Genomic DNA, 18219 nt, shown 5'->3' with positions numbered 1-18219 from the left:
AGTGGTACAACTCAGTGATAGACTGCTTGCGTACTATGCACAAGGCCCTGGGTTTGTTTTTTTAATTTTTTTTTATTTGTTTATTATTATGTGGTACTGAGAATTGAACCCAGTGCCTCACACTTGTGAGGCAAGCGCTCTACCACTGATCTACAGCTACAGCCTCCTTGGTTTTTTTTTGTTGTTGTTGTTTGTTTGTTTTTTGGTGCTGGGGATCAACCCCAGGGCTTTGTACATGCAAGGCAAGCACTCTACCAACCGAGCTATATCCCCAGCCCTAAGGCCCTGGGTTTGATTCCCTAGTACTGCAAAAAGAGAAAATAAAATTGATAAAAAACGTGAAATATCAAAAAAAAAAAAAAAGACAGGAAGGTAGTGCTAGGGGAAATGTGGGTCAGAGTGAGGTTTCCAGCTCAGGTCTCTGGGGACTGGGAGGAAGAAGGGACTAAACCATGGGGCTGCATCTCAGCTGGTACAAGGGAAAACACTAAGAGGGGAAACTTGGTTATAGGCAAGAGGATGGGGCAGAAGTGGATGTCTGTCACCTAGAATGAACATGCCTGCCACCCAGTACTTTCCCATGACTTAAGACCATGCCCATCATGACAGCCCCATAAGGGTGAAACAGACATTCAATAAATGATGAGAAGTTGATGCCAACTGAGTATGGTACTTAGCAGTCCATAGATATTTCTTACTTGATGGTCACAACAAGTCCATGTAATTGTCCCTTTCATTTGACAATTGAGGTCATAGTTTCATAAATGAGTATTTACCAAAAAAGGAGAAAATAAAGATTAACTTGACTCAGTAACATCAGACAGGAGAGTTTGAAAGCTCAGCCTTATGGAAACCTGAGCATCAGTGATTCTTGATTAGAATAAAATTGGAGATATGGCCATGCAGGTGAGTGGAGAGAGTGGGTTAAATGATACATCAAAAGTAAAAACAGAAGAAGATGTAGAAGTTGAATGATGTGTCAAGAGCTTAGGTATGAGAGATCTGTTAACTTTTAATTAAAGTGAGGAAAGCAAAACTGAGACTAGATATTGAAGAGAGTAATACAGATCTGATGAACATGTGTATTTACATGCAGGCAAGAGGAAGGGGCAGAAGTAGATGTCTGTCACCTGGAATGATCGTGCTTGCCACCCAGTACTTTCCCATAGCCCTGGTTTTCTTAGGGACAGGAGTATCTTGCCACATGCCGAGTTCCCCCAGATGAAGGAAAGGGCCACTCTAGAAAGTGTGGCAAGGTCTGTGATACTGAGATAGAGTCTGGTAAGGTGCAAAAAGATACAGACTGGGAATCAAAATATCTGGTCCTAACCTGATTTTGTCCCTAAATTTTATAAACCCTAGCTTGTCCATTAATATCTCAATGCCCCAGTTTTCTCATGTACTTCAGAGGAAATTAAATATTTGAAAATGCTTGGTAAATTGTAAGGGACTACACAAATACAAGGAATAGATGTTAACATATATAGCTGATAATTATTGAGCAATTCTTATTGTGCCAGACACTTGAAAATGATTTAATTCAATGCTCCAGATAACCATACATGGTATATATTTTATATTATTACCATCTGCAAGTTGAGGAAACCAAGGCTTCAACACTTCATTGTTTAAACACATTGCCCAAAGCAAACCACCTATAATGGTAAACGCAGACTCTGGAGACAGGTCTGACTCTAAATCCCATGCTCTCAGGACACCATATTAAATTAAAGCCTCTCCAATTTGAGAACTTGACCCTAAGGAACCTAAGAGAAGCAAGAGTATCCCTTCCAATGCACACATATTGGTATCACCCCACTGGCTAAGGGCTTCTTGATTCTTTGCCCTTCCTACCTTGAAAGACTGACTGCTTATTTCCAGAGTCAGGGTTGGCTGGGAAGTTCTGGCTCATGGTGGAGGGGCTGAGGCTGCCTTTGCCAGTATCACCATCTAACTGCTGCTCCAGCTGTAGCCGCAGGCAATTGTTCACCTGAATGCTCTGTTCTAGTTGCCCTCTCAGAGCTCGTATCTCTGCCACCAAGTGGTTCAAGTTACTGTTCAAAGGAACTTGGTAACAGCCATCCAGGCTGAAAGCTGAAAGAAGAGACAAGAGGGGTTTGGTTGCATTGGCCCATTTTTTACAAGCACTTATGAGAATACTGTTCTGTGACATTCCTTTCTGCCAAGGACCTTACTGTAATCGCAGGGACTTGGGCAGCAAATTTGTGGTAGAGATGTTAATCATTCCTGTGTAGCCCCTGGGACACACCAAGGTGACACATTTTCAGTCTGAAATTTTCCGAGGTTCAAAATACCCCCATGTACTTAAAGGCATTTGATTGGCAGACAATAACAAATCTGTTATCTCACCTCCATATTAACCTTAGTTCTGCTGGATGGAGAGCTGGATCCTCCAAGGCAGGAGGTCAGCACTCAACTAGAGAAGGGTAGGGGCTGAGGGAGAAGATTTGATCACCTCTGCACTCAGAAATCAAAGAGGGAGAGGAGGAATGCACCAGGACTTTTGGTAACATGTGAAAATGGGAGTCAAGTACTTTAGACAGGGGTCCTAACAAAGTGAATTTTTCAGCTTCTCTAAGGTTTTCATTTCTACTTACCATACATATTTGTACATACTATAATGAAAAGATCTCAGAAATATTTTACCTTAAAGCCAAATATATACATATATATGTATACTTTTTAAAATTTTTTTAGTTGCATAGGGACACAATAACTTTATTTTATTTGTTTATTTTTATATGGTGCTGGGGATCAAAACCCATGCTTAACACATGCTAGGCAAGCACTCTACCACTAAGCCACAACCCAAGCCCAAAGCCAAATATATTTTAAAAGACTGAATTGGTTTTGATTTCTAGCAAGGCAAGAGGGTGCATATACCATGCAAGAGGGTGCCTTGAATTACTCGCACCAAATTGCATCTGGCCCACAGCTATTTACCCGTCAAGTGATTATTTGAAGACTATAAATGTCCTCTTGTCACTCAGTTAAGGAATATATGAAAAAGCTTTTAAATGTCCTCTTGTCACTCAGTTAAAGAATATATGAAAAAGCTTTTAATTCAATTTTAATTCTTATTGGATTTTGGAATTAAAAATAAGGAATTTTGGAGTTGTTGTGGCAGCAGCTTTGTAATAAATCCTAAAAGACCCATGAACAGAAGGAATGGAATGAAAGGGGAAGTGGTTTAGGATCAAGTGGCTTTAGAAACTAATCCAAAGTTTCTATCACACGCCTCCCTTTCTCTCCCTAGATCCAAATTCCCACTAAGTTTTGCTTATTGTCAGTATTTTTTTATGAAACATTTTTTCATGTGTCCTTCTTTATCTTCCCAAGCACCTTATATTAAGCTCTCACTTTTTAAAGCTCCCCAAATTATTTAGCCATCCAAGAGGTTTTTTAGATTCTAATGTCTCTAAAATGTCCCACCAGACTTAACATCTTAAAATTCTGTTTTCATTACATACTTTCTTTCATTGAAAAAGAAAAAAGCATAGTTATTTCCATTGTATATAAACCTCTATGCTGAATTATGGGTTTTCTATCAACTGGTGTCTCTCATTCCATTAATCTGATCTCTTACTCCTCCAATCAAGCTTCTCCTATAGACAGGCTGGTCTCTCCTCTGACCCAACATTCACATTGGCTTTGTACATTTGCTATTCTCTCAGCCTGGTAAGGCCCCTATGCTTCAAGTTCTAGTTCATTTTCCCCTTTTAGTAAACTAGGAAACTAAATCCAGTTTTAAGAAAATTCAAATGTGCCTTCTTCATCTAAAGAAGACAAATAGGAAAATATACCAAAATTCTGAAATACTAGATTATTATTTCAGCAGGTGGAAAAAGTCCTCAATAAAAATGCGAATATTTAAAATCAGGCTTGAAATTTTAAGCTTTCGAAGGTATTTTTAAAAGCTAATTATATACATATATATGTATACTTTAATTTTTTTTTTTTAGTTGCAGATGGACACAATTACTTTTGTTTTATATCTCTTAATTTTCCCATGGTGAGTTGGGGGTCAGGATTAAGGTAAAGTAGGATGGCTGCATGGGCTGTCATGATATATTATTTATAATATTTAAGACCTTTACAAATGATGATAGCACCAGAATAGTTCTTTGTTTTAAAAACATGGTATAATCTCATGTTAATTAATTTGTTTCTAGCTACCTAAGTAGGTGAAGTTTGATTCTTGTGGCCTATTGTGAGGGTACCCAGACTGAATCTTGCCCATGCCACTAATGTCTCGTGTTTGGGCTTTAAGAGGAGAGGGAGAAGAAAAACATACCTTTTAGTCCTTTTTAGAATTTCCATAAAGTGCCTCATAGATCTGTAGCTCCGATTGTAGGGACTGGAAGAGCTGCTGTTTCTCTTCACACTGCTGCTGCAGGAGGGCCAGCTTGTGTTGCAGTCTGCCAGGGAGAAGCAAGAGCCACTGAGCTTGCAGGGCTGCTCAGCCATACTTGTGCAATACACTATGAGCCAACATTTGCTTCCTAGAGTTTTAGCTCTAGACATCCCCTCAAGGATCAGGAAGACCATCTTCTTTACTTTATAGACATAGAAGCAGAGCCTGGGACAGGTAAAGTAACTTGCTGTGATGCAGCATTAGTTACCTAAGCTAGGACCAGGACAGACACACCAGCATAGTGTCTTCACTAGACCCCCAGTGCTCTTCATGCTGACAGGTAGTTGTGGAGCCTGTGTTTTGGATGAACATCACTCAAACTTGTGCTGCTGAGGCAGCTTCTGGGTAAAGGTGAAAGTAATGTCCTGTATCTAATTGACAGCATGGAAATGGTCTTTCTCCAGTCTCTGGTACATGCAAGTCTTATGCAACTCCACTTTGGAGTGCAAAAGGTATCCCTAGAGAGGCCCTCCTCTGCTCAAATTCACCCAGGAAGCAGAAATAGCAGATGGGAAACCAGGCTTCCCAAAGAGGACACTACTGTCTTGCCAATATAACTTATAAATCTGAAAATAGGGCCCCCTTCCCCGTACCTGGAGTCATTTTCCTGGAGGGACAGACGTTCCTCCCTGAAGTGCAAGATCTCCTGTTGCTTCTCCTGCAGGTCTTCTAGAAGCTGCTGCTGCTCCACCTTTTGCTGCTCCAGCTCCTTTTCCAGCTCTTGAAGGCAGGATCAAAAGGAGAACAGAGCCTCCCTTGGGCATTCTGTTTCCTGTGAGTGCCCTGGTGGGCAGAACAACAGGTATGGGGTCAAAGCTCAGTAGGAGATGAGCCCAAGTGCACCAATCAAAACCAAGGTAAGGCATAGGGGCAGAGTTTGGCTTACTGTACCCATACATGCTAAAGTCCGGTATACCTCCATTTTTGCAGTGCCTGATTCTCTCATTTAGTATGGCCTCCCTCACTCTGAAAGTAGATATTCTGGTATCTAAAGCTTACCATTTATTGTCTGTTCAACAATCTACCTCAAGTTTGCCAAAGATCAACATCAAGATTTCTTGACCATGGTTTTTAGAATATATTTTTTCATCATTTTGAAAATTGGGACAGTGTTTTTGGTGGGGCCAGCAGCATCTGATCACAAATTTTCAAATATGATTGATAGGAACCCTGAGAATAAGGCTGGATGTTCAGTCAGTCCTCTGAAGTGTAACTTGCCTGGGCCTAGCAAACAGTACTCATTTAAATCTCTACTCTCTTCTCACTGGTAAGGTCTGTTCTATTCTTTCCGAATATGCAATGATAGTTTAGTCACTCTTCCTTCTCTCTTAACTATTAACTTTGTTATCTTCCCCAAGCAGGACCCTTTCTCTGAAGTATGCTTCAGAGTGACTAATTAAGGAATTATCTCTTGAAGCCTTTGACTTCCTCAAGCATTTTTTCATTCTGGATTTATTCCTCTCAGAAACTATTTTTAGACTTTTTATAGATATTTAAGAAATATCTATAAACAAAAAGAATTTGTGATGGTTATACATTGATTTTATTGGGTCAATTAACTAAATCAGGTGCCTTCCAGGTCACATGAGAAATGACACTTACCCATAGATGCCCATCAAATACAGTTGGGAGAGTTATGGAGAACATTTGCTAGTACTTCCTGACACAGAAGTGTAGGACTGCCTATCAGAGAGCAGCGTGAAATGTATAGTGAGTGGATGTGATGAGGTGACAGAATAACAGATGAGGGACACACTGCTGGAGTTCAGTGTGGAGAAATGTGACAGGAAGCACACACACACACACACACACACACACACACATTTCTTCCTTTCAAGGGTTCAAACCAGCTGTGAATGGGAGGAGGTAGAGTAAATCTCAAACTGATAACCAGTTTGAAAGTTAGTGACTCTGGACCTCTGTAGGTGGACTTCACAGAAGAGATGGACTTCTTGGGAGGGCCATGGTCGGGACCTCTTAGGAAGCAGCCCTTTGTAGAGTGAGAATGTCTAGGAGAATCTTGAATTGGTAGATTAACAGCTTAATAGCTGTTATCTCGGCCTTCTTTTCTTTGCTTCTCCAATTGGTGACTGCTGTGGCCAGGGAAGAAAGAGACATGGGTGTTACCAGTTTGTGATTTTTGTCCACTCACCTCTGGAAACATGACTCAGCTGAGCTTGAAGGCTCCGGTTTTCTTCCCTGAGGGCTCTGTTCTCATTGTAGAGCTGAGGCATAGATTCCAGGCTCTGACTATAGAAGTGAGAGGTGGATCCTGTCCAGGGAAACATACATTTGAGTTACAGATACTTCCAAAAGTTTGCCATTCTGTATCTCCCAGAGATCTTTTGTCCTAACCCAGCAGAAAGCTCCTAAAACTCTAAGTGCCAGCAGCTCAGAGGAAAAGCACTGGGAGAGAGAAGAAATAGTGGGGGAAGGCCCTTATAGATCAGGTTTTACCACATGCCAATCACAAGGACACACAGAATCAGTAGGCAGCATGTAAGGAGATGAAGTATGATGTGAGAAATAAGTAGACTCTGGGGACTAGACCTAGTTCGGCCTGGAGGAAAGTTATTCTCTAAGCTCAGATACATTCATGAAGTAGGATAATAATGCTTAGCCATCTCCCTTGCTGGACAGTCTGTACTGAAGGAAAGTATACCAAAGGGTTTGAAAACTGAAACTCTGCCAAAGGGCCTTTTCTTCAAAAGTTCCCTAAATACATCCAGAAACAGGAAGAGCTGGGCCTTCCCTACCACTGTCACGGGCAGTGGAACTGAGCCGGTGTTCCAGCTGCTCCCACAGGCGGTCATTGATGCAGATGGACTCTTCCAGCAGCTGGCGCAGTTTCCGGATTTCACCAAGATGCTCTTCCAGTAGGTCAGCCCCTGCATCATATCTCCAGGACATGGAGAGAAGTAGGAAATGAGCGTCCTGGTTACTAGGAAGAATGGGAGATGGATCAGCCTCAGCATGACCCCTAAAAATCACCATCCTTCTGCCAACTTCCTTCTCTCACATGGACACCAAGGGGACACAGGTAACTTTATTTAAAGAGTAAATGGGCTTTCAAGCGCAGAATGGTCCTTTGCTAAGGAAACCCCATGGGCTCTCTCTCACACAGAGGTCTGGTAAAGTTCCACATGATTTAGAAAAATAACTGACAAATCTGGTTAGAGCTTGCCTACCATCGGGAAAGGCCTGGCCACCACCTGGTGTGGCTTTGAGGATGATAGAAAGTCCTCACTCTGACTTTCTTCTAATGCCTTTCTTCTTACTGATATTATGACTGAACAATTTTTAGCATAGTCCTCCAATCCTTAGAGAGAAGGCCTAAATTAAAAGCACATGACCTTCAATTTATCCCATGTGGTTAATGACCCAAACTAAAACCTTCCCTCAAATCACTTTTAATATGGTGGGAAAAGCAGGAGAGCCTGCATAGATTGAGGGATCTGAAGATGGATTAGAGAGGAGAAAGGAGCAACCCCAAGGAAAGAAAAAGGATGCAGAAAAGAAAAGTGGAAGAGATGCTAAGAATAGACCGTATCAACTATACCATTTTGTTTGGGGCTCAATCTTTTTCTGAGAATTATAACATCTTACTGTTGGAACTGAGCTGTGTTCCTGTATCCACATGCTTAGTTCTACCCCTCCACTTGATGTGACTGGTTTTTGTGTACAATACATATGTTTGGGTGGGGATTTCATAAAATTCATGACTGACAGAAGAAAATCCCTGTGAACATCTGCCTGGCCATCTAGAAGGGTCTAAAAGAGTGGGCTGCAAAGAGGTCAGGTTCAATGAAGGAGAACAACATGTGTGAGAGCACAGGGGATGGGTCACTGAGTTTTCAATAGCCCTGCAGAGCACCAAAACCCTCTTCAGGGAGAAAGAAAGGGTGTACTTAGAAAGGATGTGGTACTGAGACTGCTCTTTGATCATATTCCTACTCTGGGAGCCAGGAGTTGGGGAGGAGTGAAGAAGCCCTGCCCAGGTAGGAGAGGAGCAAACCAAATGCTCTTCCTTTCAAAGGCCAAGACTCTCAGCTTTGTGTTTACCTGTGGGTTTGGAGTTAAGCTGACACACTGAAGAACCTGAAGAGATGTCCCCAGAGACACTCCCTTTCTGAGGTCTCATGACATCCCACTGGCCATTGCTACCCAGGTATCCAGGATCCAGGATTCTGCCCAATTCCATGGCACCCCTCATTGGAGAGTGGGACTGGGCAGGGTTGAGGTAGTGGGAAGAGCTGGTTTATGAATGGCTGCCTGGCAACGTGGCTGTGGAAGCTGGAGGAACACTGCTGGCACCTGCAGAAAGAAACATGAGTGAGAAACCAATAGGGTATCGGAAGGGAAGGATCAGCAAGGAATTCTGTGATTACTAAGAATGGAGATTACCAGGGGCCATGTGGATCTTCAGAGGTCACATCCACTGTGAGACACCAATGGCATAAAGACCTAGAGGGGATAACTTGCACCCTTTGTATTTCTTAGCATGAGACACCAATAGAAAAGGATGGATAAAGTAACCTGAATCACCTTTGTATACAAGGAAAAGTCCAGTGACCCTATTCGTGGCTCCTACTATAATTCTTCATGATAGAGTATAGGAAGTTTCCTGAGGAGTTCCAGAAATAGGACTTACTCCCAAAGTTAGGGGTCAGAGCATGATGGGATGTAGGATTGAATATCCCTGAGAACAGGAATATTTGCCTATGAATATTTGCTGTCCCTGCTAGCCAGTAAATCTTTCTATTCCTCCTTTGGAGTTTTCAGAGGAGAAAGAGGACACAAAACCCAGCAAGACAAGGCAACTCAATTCCTCTAGACTAATGAACCCTATTGTGAGCCGGAGAAAACCCTATGTAAGGCAAGTTGTGATTTGGATCCCCTCCAACATGATTCAAGGAACTGAAAGGTGTCACCATACCTGCCCAAAGACCAATGAACCCATTCCAAGGAGGGAGGCCTGACCTTGTATTGCATGAACTGATGTCTCCATATGTCCTATTAAACCACAGGGCTTCCACTTGAGCCCTTGAAGCAGAGGTAAGAAGTTGGGTGACTTTAAAAACTATAAAATTCTGCCTATATCGCCTATTTCTGGCCATAATAAGGGAGCTTCTGAAGGTAAGACCCTTTGAGTTTCATCTTTGCTTCTGTGTTTAAAAAAAGAAATAAAAGAAAAAGTTTGACATGGGAAAGAGGGGATAAAACGTGGGCAGGGCCATAATTTAGAAAATTCAGAAGACTGCTTTCTTCCAAGGATTATCACCATGGGCAGCAGAACAGACATTCATCTCCCCCTAAACAAACAGGAGTGAGTTCATCATTTCCTTCAATAAATCCAAACTTCTAAGAGGGGTTAATGCAATTATCACTTGACAGTTTTACCCCCAATTTTTCTAGTTGTTCTTTAAAGCACTATTAGTGAGTAAATTCATTGTATGAAGGGTTTTTCCCCCTCTTTTTTCCTAAACCCAAAGTATGATTTGGGTTTAGGAAACACACACACACACACACACACACACACACACACACACAAATAAATAAAATAAAATTTATGATGAGGCATCCAGCCCATAAATATATTAAACTGTTTTCTAAAAGTTGACTGTACACAGCCTATAAATTATGTGACTATATAAGATGAACTATCTTTGGGAGTCAGAGGACAGAATTCACAATCAGACATGATGACCTGTGTTTATGATTCCAGCTGCCCTGGAACAGAAAAAGGGCCTCTGTTACTTCTGCTTTTGAATCCTTCTGCCACCACACTTTTTCCTTGAGCTCATAATGTCAAGAACTAAACTTGATTAAAATAATTTCACAGCAGAATATAAGAGCCCCACAAAGGAGTCCATCCATATATGTGGCCACCTTTTTTATTGTCATGTTAACCCTAAGAGGACAAAACAAAATCTATCTCCCATTCCCTACCAGTAAATACTTCTCCCAGCTGTCCGCATTCTGCACATGTGGTGGTACCCAATCTGTCAAAAGTGTGTGAGCACTAGGTCTCGAGCTTCCTGAACATATCCTATAACTGATGAGACACACACACCAGAAAGACAAAAGCAAATGCATTTCAAAATAAGCAAGCAGAGTCTTCCCTCCCTCTTCCATTTATAGCATGTGCCACTGTTTGTTTTCCAACTTCACTATCAAGCCAAAGCCATGCAGAGCAACACAATGTGAGACTGCCACTCGCAAGCACACAAGGGCAGCAGTTGTGCTCACTTTCTCCCAACTGCTTCTGCAGCATCTGCAGCTCCTGTTGAGCCTCAGCCAAGGACACCACTGGTGTCTCACAGCAGCCAAGGAAGGGAGGACCAAGGGGGCTGAAGGGCAGAAAACTGGATGGAGCTGAGGGCAATGGAGCCTGGGGGAGGCTAACCGGCTTGGGTATGGAGTTAAAATGAAAGCCTAGAAACAGAAAGTTAGGGAGAAAGGAGACAATATCATTAGAGAGAAGTGAGAGAAAAGCATGGGTAAAAGATTGAGAAGGTGAAATAATTCCCTGACCAGATACCAACTGGTAGAGTGGCTTACACTTAATGAGGTGCAGGCTGAGCCGGCCAAGAGTGACCTTTGCTCCAGAGAGGTTGACCCGGCTGACCTCTCCTCCTTCTCCCCTGCCAGGGCTGTCTCATATATATGTTTTTGCTCATCTTGAAATCAATTGGCTACAGAAGGCAAGGGGCCATTACTGACTGTCACCCATGTCAAAATGGCTGTGCCCCAAAGACCTCAAGGGCCACTGGGTGTTATTCCCAGCATGTATCAGTCCTTGACTCTGGGAGTGATTCTTCCTACACCTACACTTCCTCTTCTGAAAGCATCAGGGTCCATCTTGAGGAAGGCAGGAGTTGATAGGGCTGTCAGGAAATTTGCATTACTAGTACATGGAGTTCAAGATTTTGATGGAAACGAATGTCAGAAACCCAAATCAGCATCTTCTTTCACCAGAGGAAAAACAGAAGCCTTTATTCAGTGGCTTACAAACTTGTCTGGGCACTAGAACTACTTAGGACAAACTCATAATACATGCAGATTCTTCAGTCCTTAATGCAGAGCTACAAAATCATGAACAGGGTTTGGAAATCATGAGCAGGGTTTGGAAATTTTCACTTTGAGAAATCTCCAGGTGATCTTTATGCTGCCCATTGATAGCCTGGTTTTTGTGAACCCTGGGAAGTTCCAATGTTTGCATCTGTTTCTTCTTTACTAAAAATAGGTAGAGGGCAGGTATCCAATGGAAGGACCAGAAACTGAGACTGCCCTGTAGAGAATGTCTAATGTAGAAGACAAGACAATGGTTACATTCTAAAACTCATTCACTGCCCCATGAGGCTGACATCATGACAAAGAAATACTGCAAAGACACCCAAACTGCCAAGTAGCACAGCTCAGGCCTCTTATGGAAAAAGTCTTCTGATTTTTAAAACCCCTGGCTTTCTGCTCTGTGAACTGAGCATTTAAGCAGATATCTATAGTTCTGGGTAAAAAGTTTTCCCCCATGATCTCCTGGTCTAGTTGGTATATACTCTGGCTCAGAAACTCTGTGCCCAGTCTCAGGTTAGGGACACCTTTCTTTCTCAGAAGAGAGGAGGGTGGCAAAAGAAAGCACTGTGCTTCCTGGGAGAATCCCTATCCACGTCAGACTACACTGAAGGCAGCCATCCGGGTGTGTGGGGCAGGAGGTAAAGACAAGGCTGGCCCTTTCCCTGCCAACCCTTGTGTAGAGCGATGAGTAAACAATGTAGCCTCTGACAACTGTGCTGAGACATACAAGTGAAATGTACCCATCTAGTTGCCCCCAGGATATATACCCCACGTACAAATCAAGGCCTAGTAATACATTCACAAATCCAGGAATGATAGTATAAAATAAACAGAATTTAGTCACAAAGTAAGCCATGCCACCCATTACACAGGGCCACTGTGAAGAATACATGGGTAACATGTATACAGGATCAGTAAATGGGAATTTCTTTCCGTTCTTTGATTGTAATCCTGTAAGAAAATTTTGCCTCTTTGTTCCCCAGGCTAAACAAAAGAAAGAAATAAAAATGTTTATTTAAAATTATTAGCTAACTATTGGTCAAAATTGGTATGCTGATCAAATCTTGTCATGGATTACTTATGTTCTAATTTTTTTTTTAAATCAGACACAATTAGTGCAAGAAAGTGGTGTCTTGATTTTGTCTAGGATGTGATGCACAATGATTTCTATGTTCACACCTTTGTCCCTGAAGGAAAGTCCAATGGGCAGCTGAGGAAGAGGAGATGAAGCTACTGCATACCTGGATGGGCCTGGTTGGCCTCCTTGGGGGCATTCAGGGGAGTTGGCAAGCTGATGGGGTTGCTGCTGGACTCGGCCTTAACCCCCTGTGAAGCACTGGTTACTGATGGTTTAGAAGACAATACAGCAGAAAGACTTGAATGATGGATGGAATCTGTAAAACCCATGAATGAAAGAAAATGATGTTCTACAGAGAACTGGAATCCTGGCCTTATATTTAACTATAGGGTACCAGGGCTGGGGTCTCGTTGTCAGAAAAAGCTCCAAGCACAGGCACTTTTGCAGTGTTCATTTTCTTGCTTGCAAATAGTTCCTTTAGTGAGGCATCCACTTCAGGGGTTATAGTGGGGCTCAGAGCCCTGAAATGATGAAATCTATACCTCTAAAAATATCAGGGAAGACTGGTAGCAACTGTGGACACCCACAGATACTCAGGAGATACTGCTCAGGAACTGCAGCAAGATCACTACAAGAGAGACAAGATGTTCAATCTTAAAGAAAGATGTCTATCAGATTCAGTGAAGAAGAAAAATCTTCCCACCATCTTCTCATTCTGTGCACTACAGGTTGCCTTGAGTCCAACAGCAATATATGCTGATGGGTAATAGGGTGACATAGTAAATTGAAGAGTCAGGAGCAGAGCAAAGTCCCTAGCCCATGGGAGCCTGTGCTTGGCACTTGGTCCCAGAACCATGTTCAGCCTGATACACACCAAGGCAGAGCCATAAGGCCTGGTTTCCTAGGTCTCTGCTCAGTCTAAACAGAAGGGCACCTCTCAGAAAGTAGAGACTACCTGAGTGACAAGGTGAAGCTTTCTTCTCTTCACAGTGTGTATACTCGCTGGCTATGTCCATGTCAGAGCAGGCTTCCAGCTCATCAGATAAGAGGGAGGTGCTGCTGGGAGAACGGTGGAAGTCAGACAAGGCATGGCTGCTGGGGGGCGAAAGAGACCGGGCGTCCAGCTTGGCCTGCAGGACTTCAATCACTTTTTCCTTCTCCTGCAGCTCCCTGCTGAGCCTGGTGGTAGACAGCAGGTGAAACCAAGTTCTCACAGTCCAGAAAGTCCTGACTAAGGCATATGAGAAAAAGTCATGTAAGCCAGGGGGACCATTCTGCATATCACAATTGAAATAACTCATTTCTAAGTGGGGCTGGAGGGCAGGTAGGAGACAGATGAAGAGTGAATAATAGTTACCCAGCACACTGGCCACATAGTATGCTCAGGACCTGAGGAGACAGTTATCTAGGTATGATAGGATCTCTGAACAACTGCAGCCCAAGGACTGTTTCTTATCTCCAATTAGACCAGTATAAAATTGAAATTGAGCATTTAAAAGCATTGAAAAAACATTGTCCCAACATCTAAGACTACATTAGGTAGAATCATCTAGTTGATTGAAATGTCTGTGACAGATTAGAAATAAAAACCCAAATACCTTGACACCACAGTTACTTTGAGGCACAGTTGTATCACAGACAGCTCAAACTAGTGGCTATAACTTACCCTTAGCACATATCTTATAGAGCATTGTAAGAAGTGACACATTAAAAAATGGTTCCTGAGGCATCGTGGCTTCCCAGGGTGTCCAGTCTCTTTCACTGGGCCTCTTTCACTAGATACGGTATTATGACTCCTTCTTCTCCAAGAAAATTGGGTGGCCATTAAGCAAGCTCTCTCTCTAACTTAGGGCAAGCTAACCTTGTAAAAACCTTACCCTGGTCATTAAATACACAGGGGGGGAAGCAGGGAAGGCCCCTGGGAAAGGTGAGAAGACTCCTGAAACCTATTTAGTTCACTTGTAAGTCATGCTAATTCTAAGTTACGAAGCTTAGAGAATTAATGTGTCCATGGAATTATATCAAAAGAGAAGAAAGGATTTGGTTAAAAATAATGTTAAGATGTTCAGTGAATAAATTAATTAATTACATTCAGCCCCCCCACCCAATTTATGAAGTTGTAGCACATTTGACCCCTTGGGCCCTAGTTCAGATGCCTTTATAAGATTATTTTCTGAATTACCTGAGGGCCAGTGGCTCAAATTCAGCTTGTTCTTTCTCATTTTTATGATCCTCTGCAAACCAAATTCAGAAAGAAATAGTAAGAAATTAAACAGATCTCATTTCACACATCATAAACTCAGGGGCCTATTCAGACATGGAATACTGATTACTCTACATGTGTGTCCAGAATAATTATTTCGAGGACCTCAGTTGTGTCTTTGTAGAAGTGAGGTGGCAGACTCAACTGAGTTTGCTAGGCAGACCTTCCCTAACCATTGTGACTTTGTCTGCCTTAAATCATGGCAAAACTTCAAAATATCTTTTGCCTCCGTGATCACGAGATACCTCCTAGGTGCCCTCTCAAATACTCCAGCCTTTATGTCCTGCCATAGACTTCCTCCCAAATACGCAGCTATGTGTCCCACTACTGCTCTCATGTAGAACCTACTCTTGTCTCTGAGGAAATGACAGCCCTGTTCCACCTTTGCACCTGTCACCAGTAGAAGGACTGGTTTGTCCCCCAAGTCTGAGACTGCTATAGTCCTAGGAAATTCTATGTAACAGGTTCTATAATAACCAACGTATCCCTTGAACTACCATAGCCACTGCCTTCATTATGTCCAAAATGGCTTTATTTATATTTGAAATATATATATATATACATACACTATGCAATCAATTAAGAAACAGAAGCAGATGACAAAAGGAAAAGTACTTTGCTCAAAGCAGGTTGATGGCAACACCTAGGATGAACTTGCATCTTTCAGTTCTTAATTCAGGACTCTTCATTGTAACAGGGCCCTTTCATCTCCCTCTCTCTTTAACATTAGATGGATGCTACCTCCTGCCTGAAAGGTCACATTCAATATGTGATGAATTCTCTGCAGTTGTAACCATGGCATCTCCAGCCCTGTATGTTCCTCTTGGTACTCCTTGCTAGGCAGTCATGATCCTGTAATGGCCCACAGGAGATGAAATAAATTGCACCTTGGGATAAAATTGTGCAGTGGAGGTGTGGTGGTTACCTGGGCCTGAACTGTGAGAGTGACTGAGAGTATTCCAAAGTCCCATGGCCTACTTACTGGTGCTGAGTTTGCTGGTAAGTCTCTCAGTCAGCTGACTTCCCTGGGCAAGTTGCTCCCGGAAGCTCTGACCCAGGTAGTAGTCAATATCATTGCTCCTTAGGAGATCCTCAAAAGTTTTGACTGTATCTTTTGCATGCTGGGTGAGAAGATAACAAATACCCCTCCCTTCACGTATTTTTTGCCATAGGTAGGATAGTTCTCAGGCCTGATCCTGAATCAGGGAATCATATTTTCTACAGGAAAGAGAAGAGAGAGAGAAAGAGAGAGAGAGAATGAGAATGGGAAAAAATGAAAAGTTATAGGGGCTTCCTTAGAGATTTCAGAGAGGATATACCTAAGGAACTCCCCCAAGAGAAATTCATATAATCATTAGGAGGTATTTAAGAATAAATGCTATTCTGAGAAACTACTGCATAAAAAATTAGTATGCCACTGTTCTTCAACTGTTTTATATATATTAGACATATGTCCAAAACTAAATCATAAATTCTGTGAAAGTAAAGACAATACTATATGGTACATCTCATACAGCACCAGTATAATGTAGGCTCACGATAGATACTCAATAAACACTTAAAATCACTTAATCCTAAGTTACATAGGACTTTCCATGTCTTTTATTTCTTCTATGCTATGATACTGTGGCAGACTGTAATTTACAAAGATGGCCATTATCCGACCTCCAGTCCCATATGCTCTGGTACAAAGATGGCCATTATCCGACCTCCAGTCCCATATGCTTTGCCATTTCTTCCTCAGCATTTAGAGGTTATTCTCTACTTTTTTAAATCTTGGAAGGCTCTATGACCATTTTAACCAAGATAATACAGTGGAAGTAACATTGTGTAAAGTCTGGTACTAACTCTTAACTGACATGGCAACTTTTACTTCCTGCCTGAGATCTCAGCTTTCACAAAGAAAGCACTCTGAGAACACCACACTATGAGAAGCCAAAGACAGAAGGAAAGCCCTGGACAATAAGAAGCCCTGTGGAGAAAGAGAAGCCAGGGAGCACTGACTCACTAGACACGTAGAGAAAGAAATTGTGTCCAGCCCAGTAAAGTCTTTCTGATTATTCCAGCCTTAGCTACCATTTGATGGCAGCCACGCAGGGGCCCTGCTGAGCCCAGTAAACCCACAAAACCATGAGAAATGATAAAGCTACTATGTTGTAAAGTGATGATTTAGCAATAGATAAGTATGACAAATACCAAGATGGATGTCCATCCAGTGTTTTTCAAAATGAAATTTCAGTAACAATAACAATTATGCAAATAGCACTGAGCTTAATGCATGTCAGACACTATTTTAAGCACTTGCATTAATTCACTGAAAGCTACTAACCATCCTTTGAGTTGGCCTCTCTTATTATCCTCATTTAATAGGTAAGCAAATAGGTTCAGAAAAGTTAGGCAAATTGTACAACTAATAAGTGACAAAGCTAGGAGTTAAACCCAGATAGTCTGAATCTAGCTTTCTACTATCTCATACTAGATAGATTACAGTAGATAGACAGACAGACAGATACTTTAAATATATCCCTAATAGAAAATCCCAGCAACCTGGTATCTCCCAGACACTGGGTCACCATACAATGTACTAATGATAGCCGATAATAAGTATCTTCTCAGACTTACCACCACTTAAATAAGTGCCTTCTTACTATGTTGATATGTTCTTCATTCAAACTACCTAGGTCACTTAATTCCAAGCACAAACTTAGACATCATCAATCAAATAGTGCCCTCCTTACCCAGGCCACGAGGCTGATCTCAGCTCCCTGGCCAGCTTCCCTTCTATTCCGGTTTTTGGGAGCTGAGCCTCCAGCTGGGATACTCTCTGGACAAGACTTTCCAGATCCTTTTTGGCCTGAAGGCCTGGAAGGTAGAAAGCCCCAGTGCCATCAGACAGCCACCCCTCATCCTCATCAGTGACACTATGGGGTGAAGACCCCTCAAGGGTGCCAATAGCCCTTAGCTTCCAGGGTCTTTCCAGACTAGATGAATAATCACTTGTAACTGAGAGAGACCGGACACGGCTCTTGAGGATCTGAATGACCTTGTTGGCATTCTGCAGCTGGGCTTTCAGATCTTTAATGTCCTTTTGTAGAACAGAGATGTTTTCTGACTTTCCATATGCCTGGGACTCTTCTTGCTTCCCTAGCCAACTCTCTGAAGGCTTCTTCCCAGGACGGTGAGTGAGGGCTGGACCCAGGCACCCTTGTTCAGAGCACAGCACTTCCATGAGTACATGTCCCTGAGGCTGTTGTGCTCCTCACATTCTGAAAGACAGAGACAAAGACATCTTCCTGAATACAGACTAGACATGCTACTGTGGTCATTCCCTTTTCAGGGAATAGGTTTGGCCATAGGAATAATAATTAG

At 42.3% G+C, this 18219-nt stretch overlaps 1 protein-coding gene across 1 annotated transcript in view; it reads right to left on the bottom strand.

Moving 5' to 3' along the window:
- Nucleotides 1–18219, bottom strand: part of LOC143404192 (myomegalin-like) — a 77834-nt gene that overhangs the window by 5778 nt on the left and 53837 nt on the right. Inside the window, 13 exon segments of the mRNA XM_076862478.1 lie at nucleotides 1855–2094; nucleotides 4312–4439; nucleotides 5029–5218; nucleotides 6588–6707; nucleotides 7192–7323; nucleotides 8498–8749; nucleotides 10685–10870; nucleotides 12751–12903; nucleotides 13543–13766; nucleotides 14770–14821; nucleotides 15833–16068; nucleotides 17589–18087; nucleotides 18090–18116. Of these exon segments, the coding sequence (XP_076718593.1) occupies nucleotides 1855–2094; nucleotides 4312–4439; nucleotides 5029–5218; nucleotides 6588–6707; nucleotides 7192–7323; nucleotides 8498–8749; nucleotides 10685–10870; nucleotides 12751–12903; nucleotides 13543–13766; nucleotides 14770–14821; nucleotides 15833–16068; nucleotides 17589–18087; nucleotides 18090–18116 (2439 nt within the window).

This window comes from Callospermophilus lateralis, chromosome 7 (assembly GCF_048772815.1).
Source record: "Callospermophilus lateralis isolate mCalLat2 chromosome 7, mCalLat2.hap1, whole genome shotgun sequence".
Lineage (NCBI taxonomy): Eukaryota > Metazoa > Chordata > Mammalia > Rodentia > Sciuridae > Callospermophilus > Callospermophilus lateralis.
The sequence above is the reverse complement of the archived record's forward strand: the minus strand, read 5'-3'. Positions and strand labels throughout refer to the sequence as shown.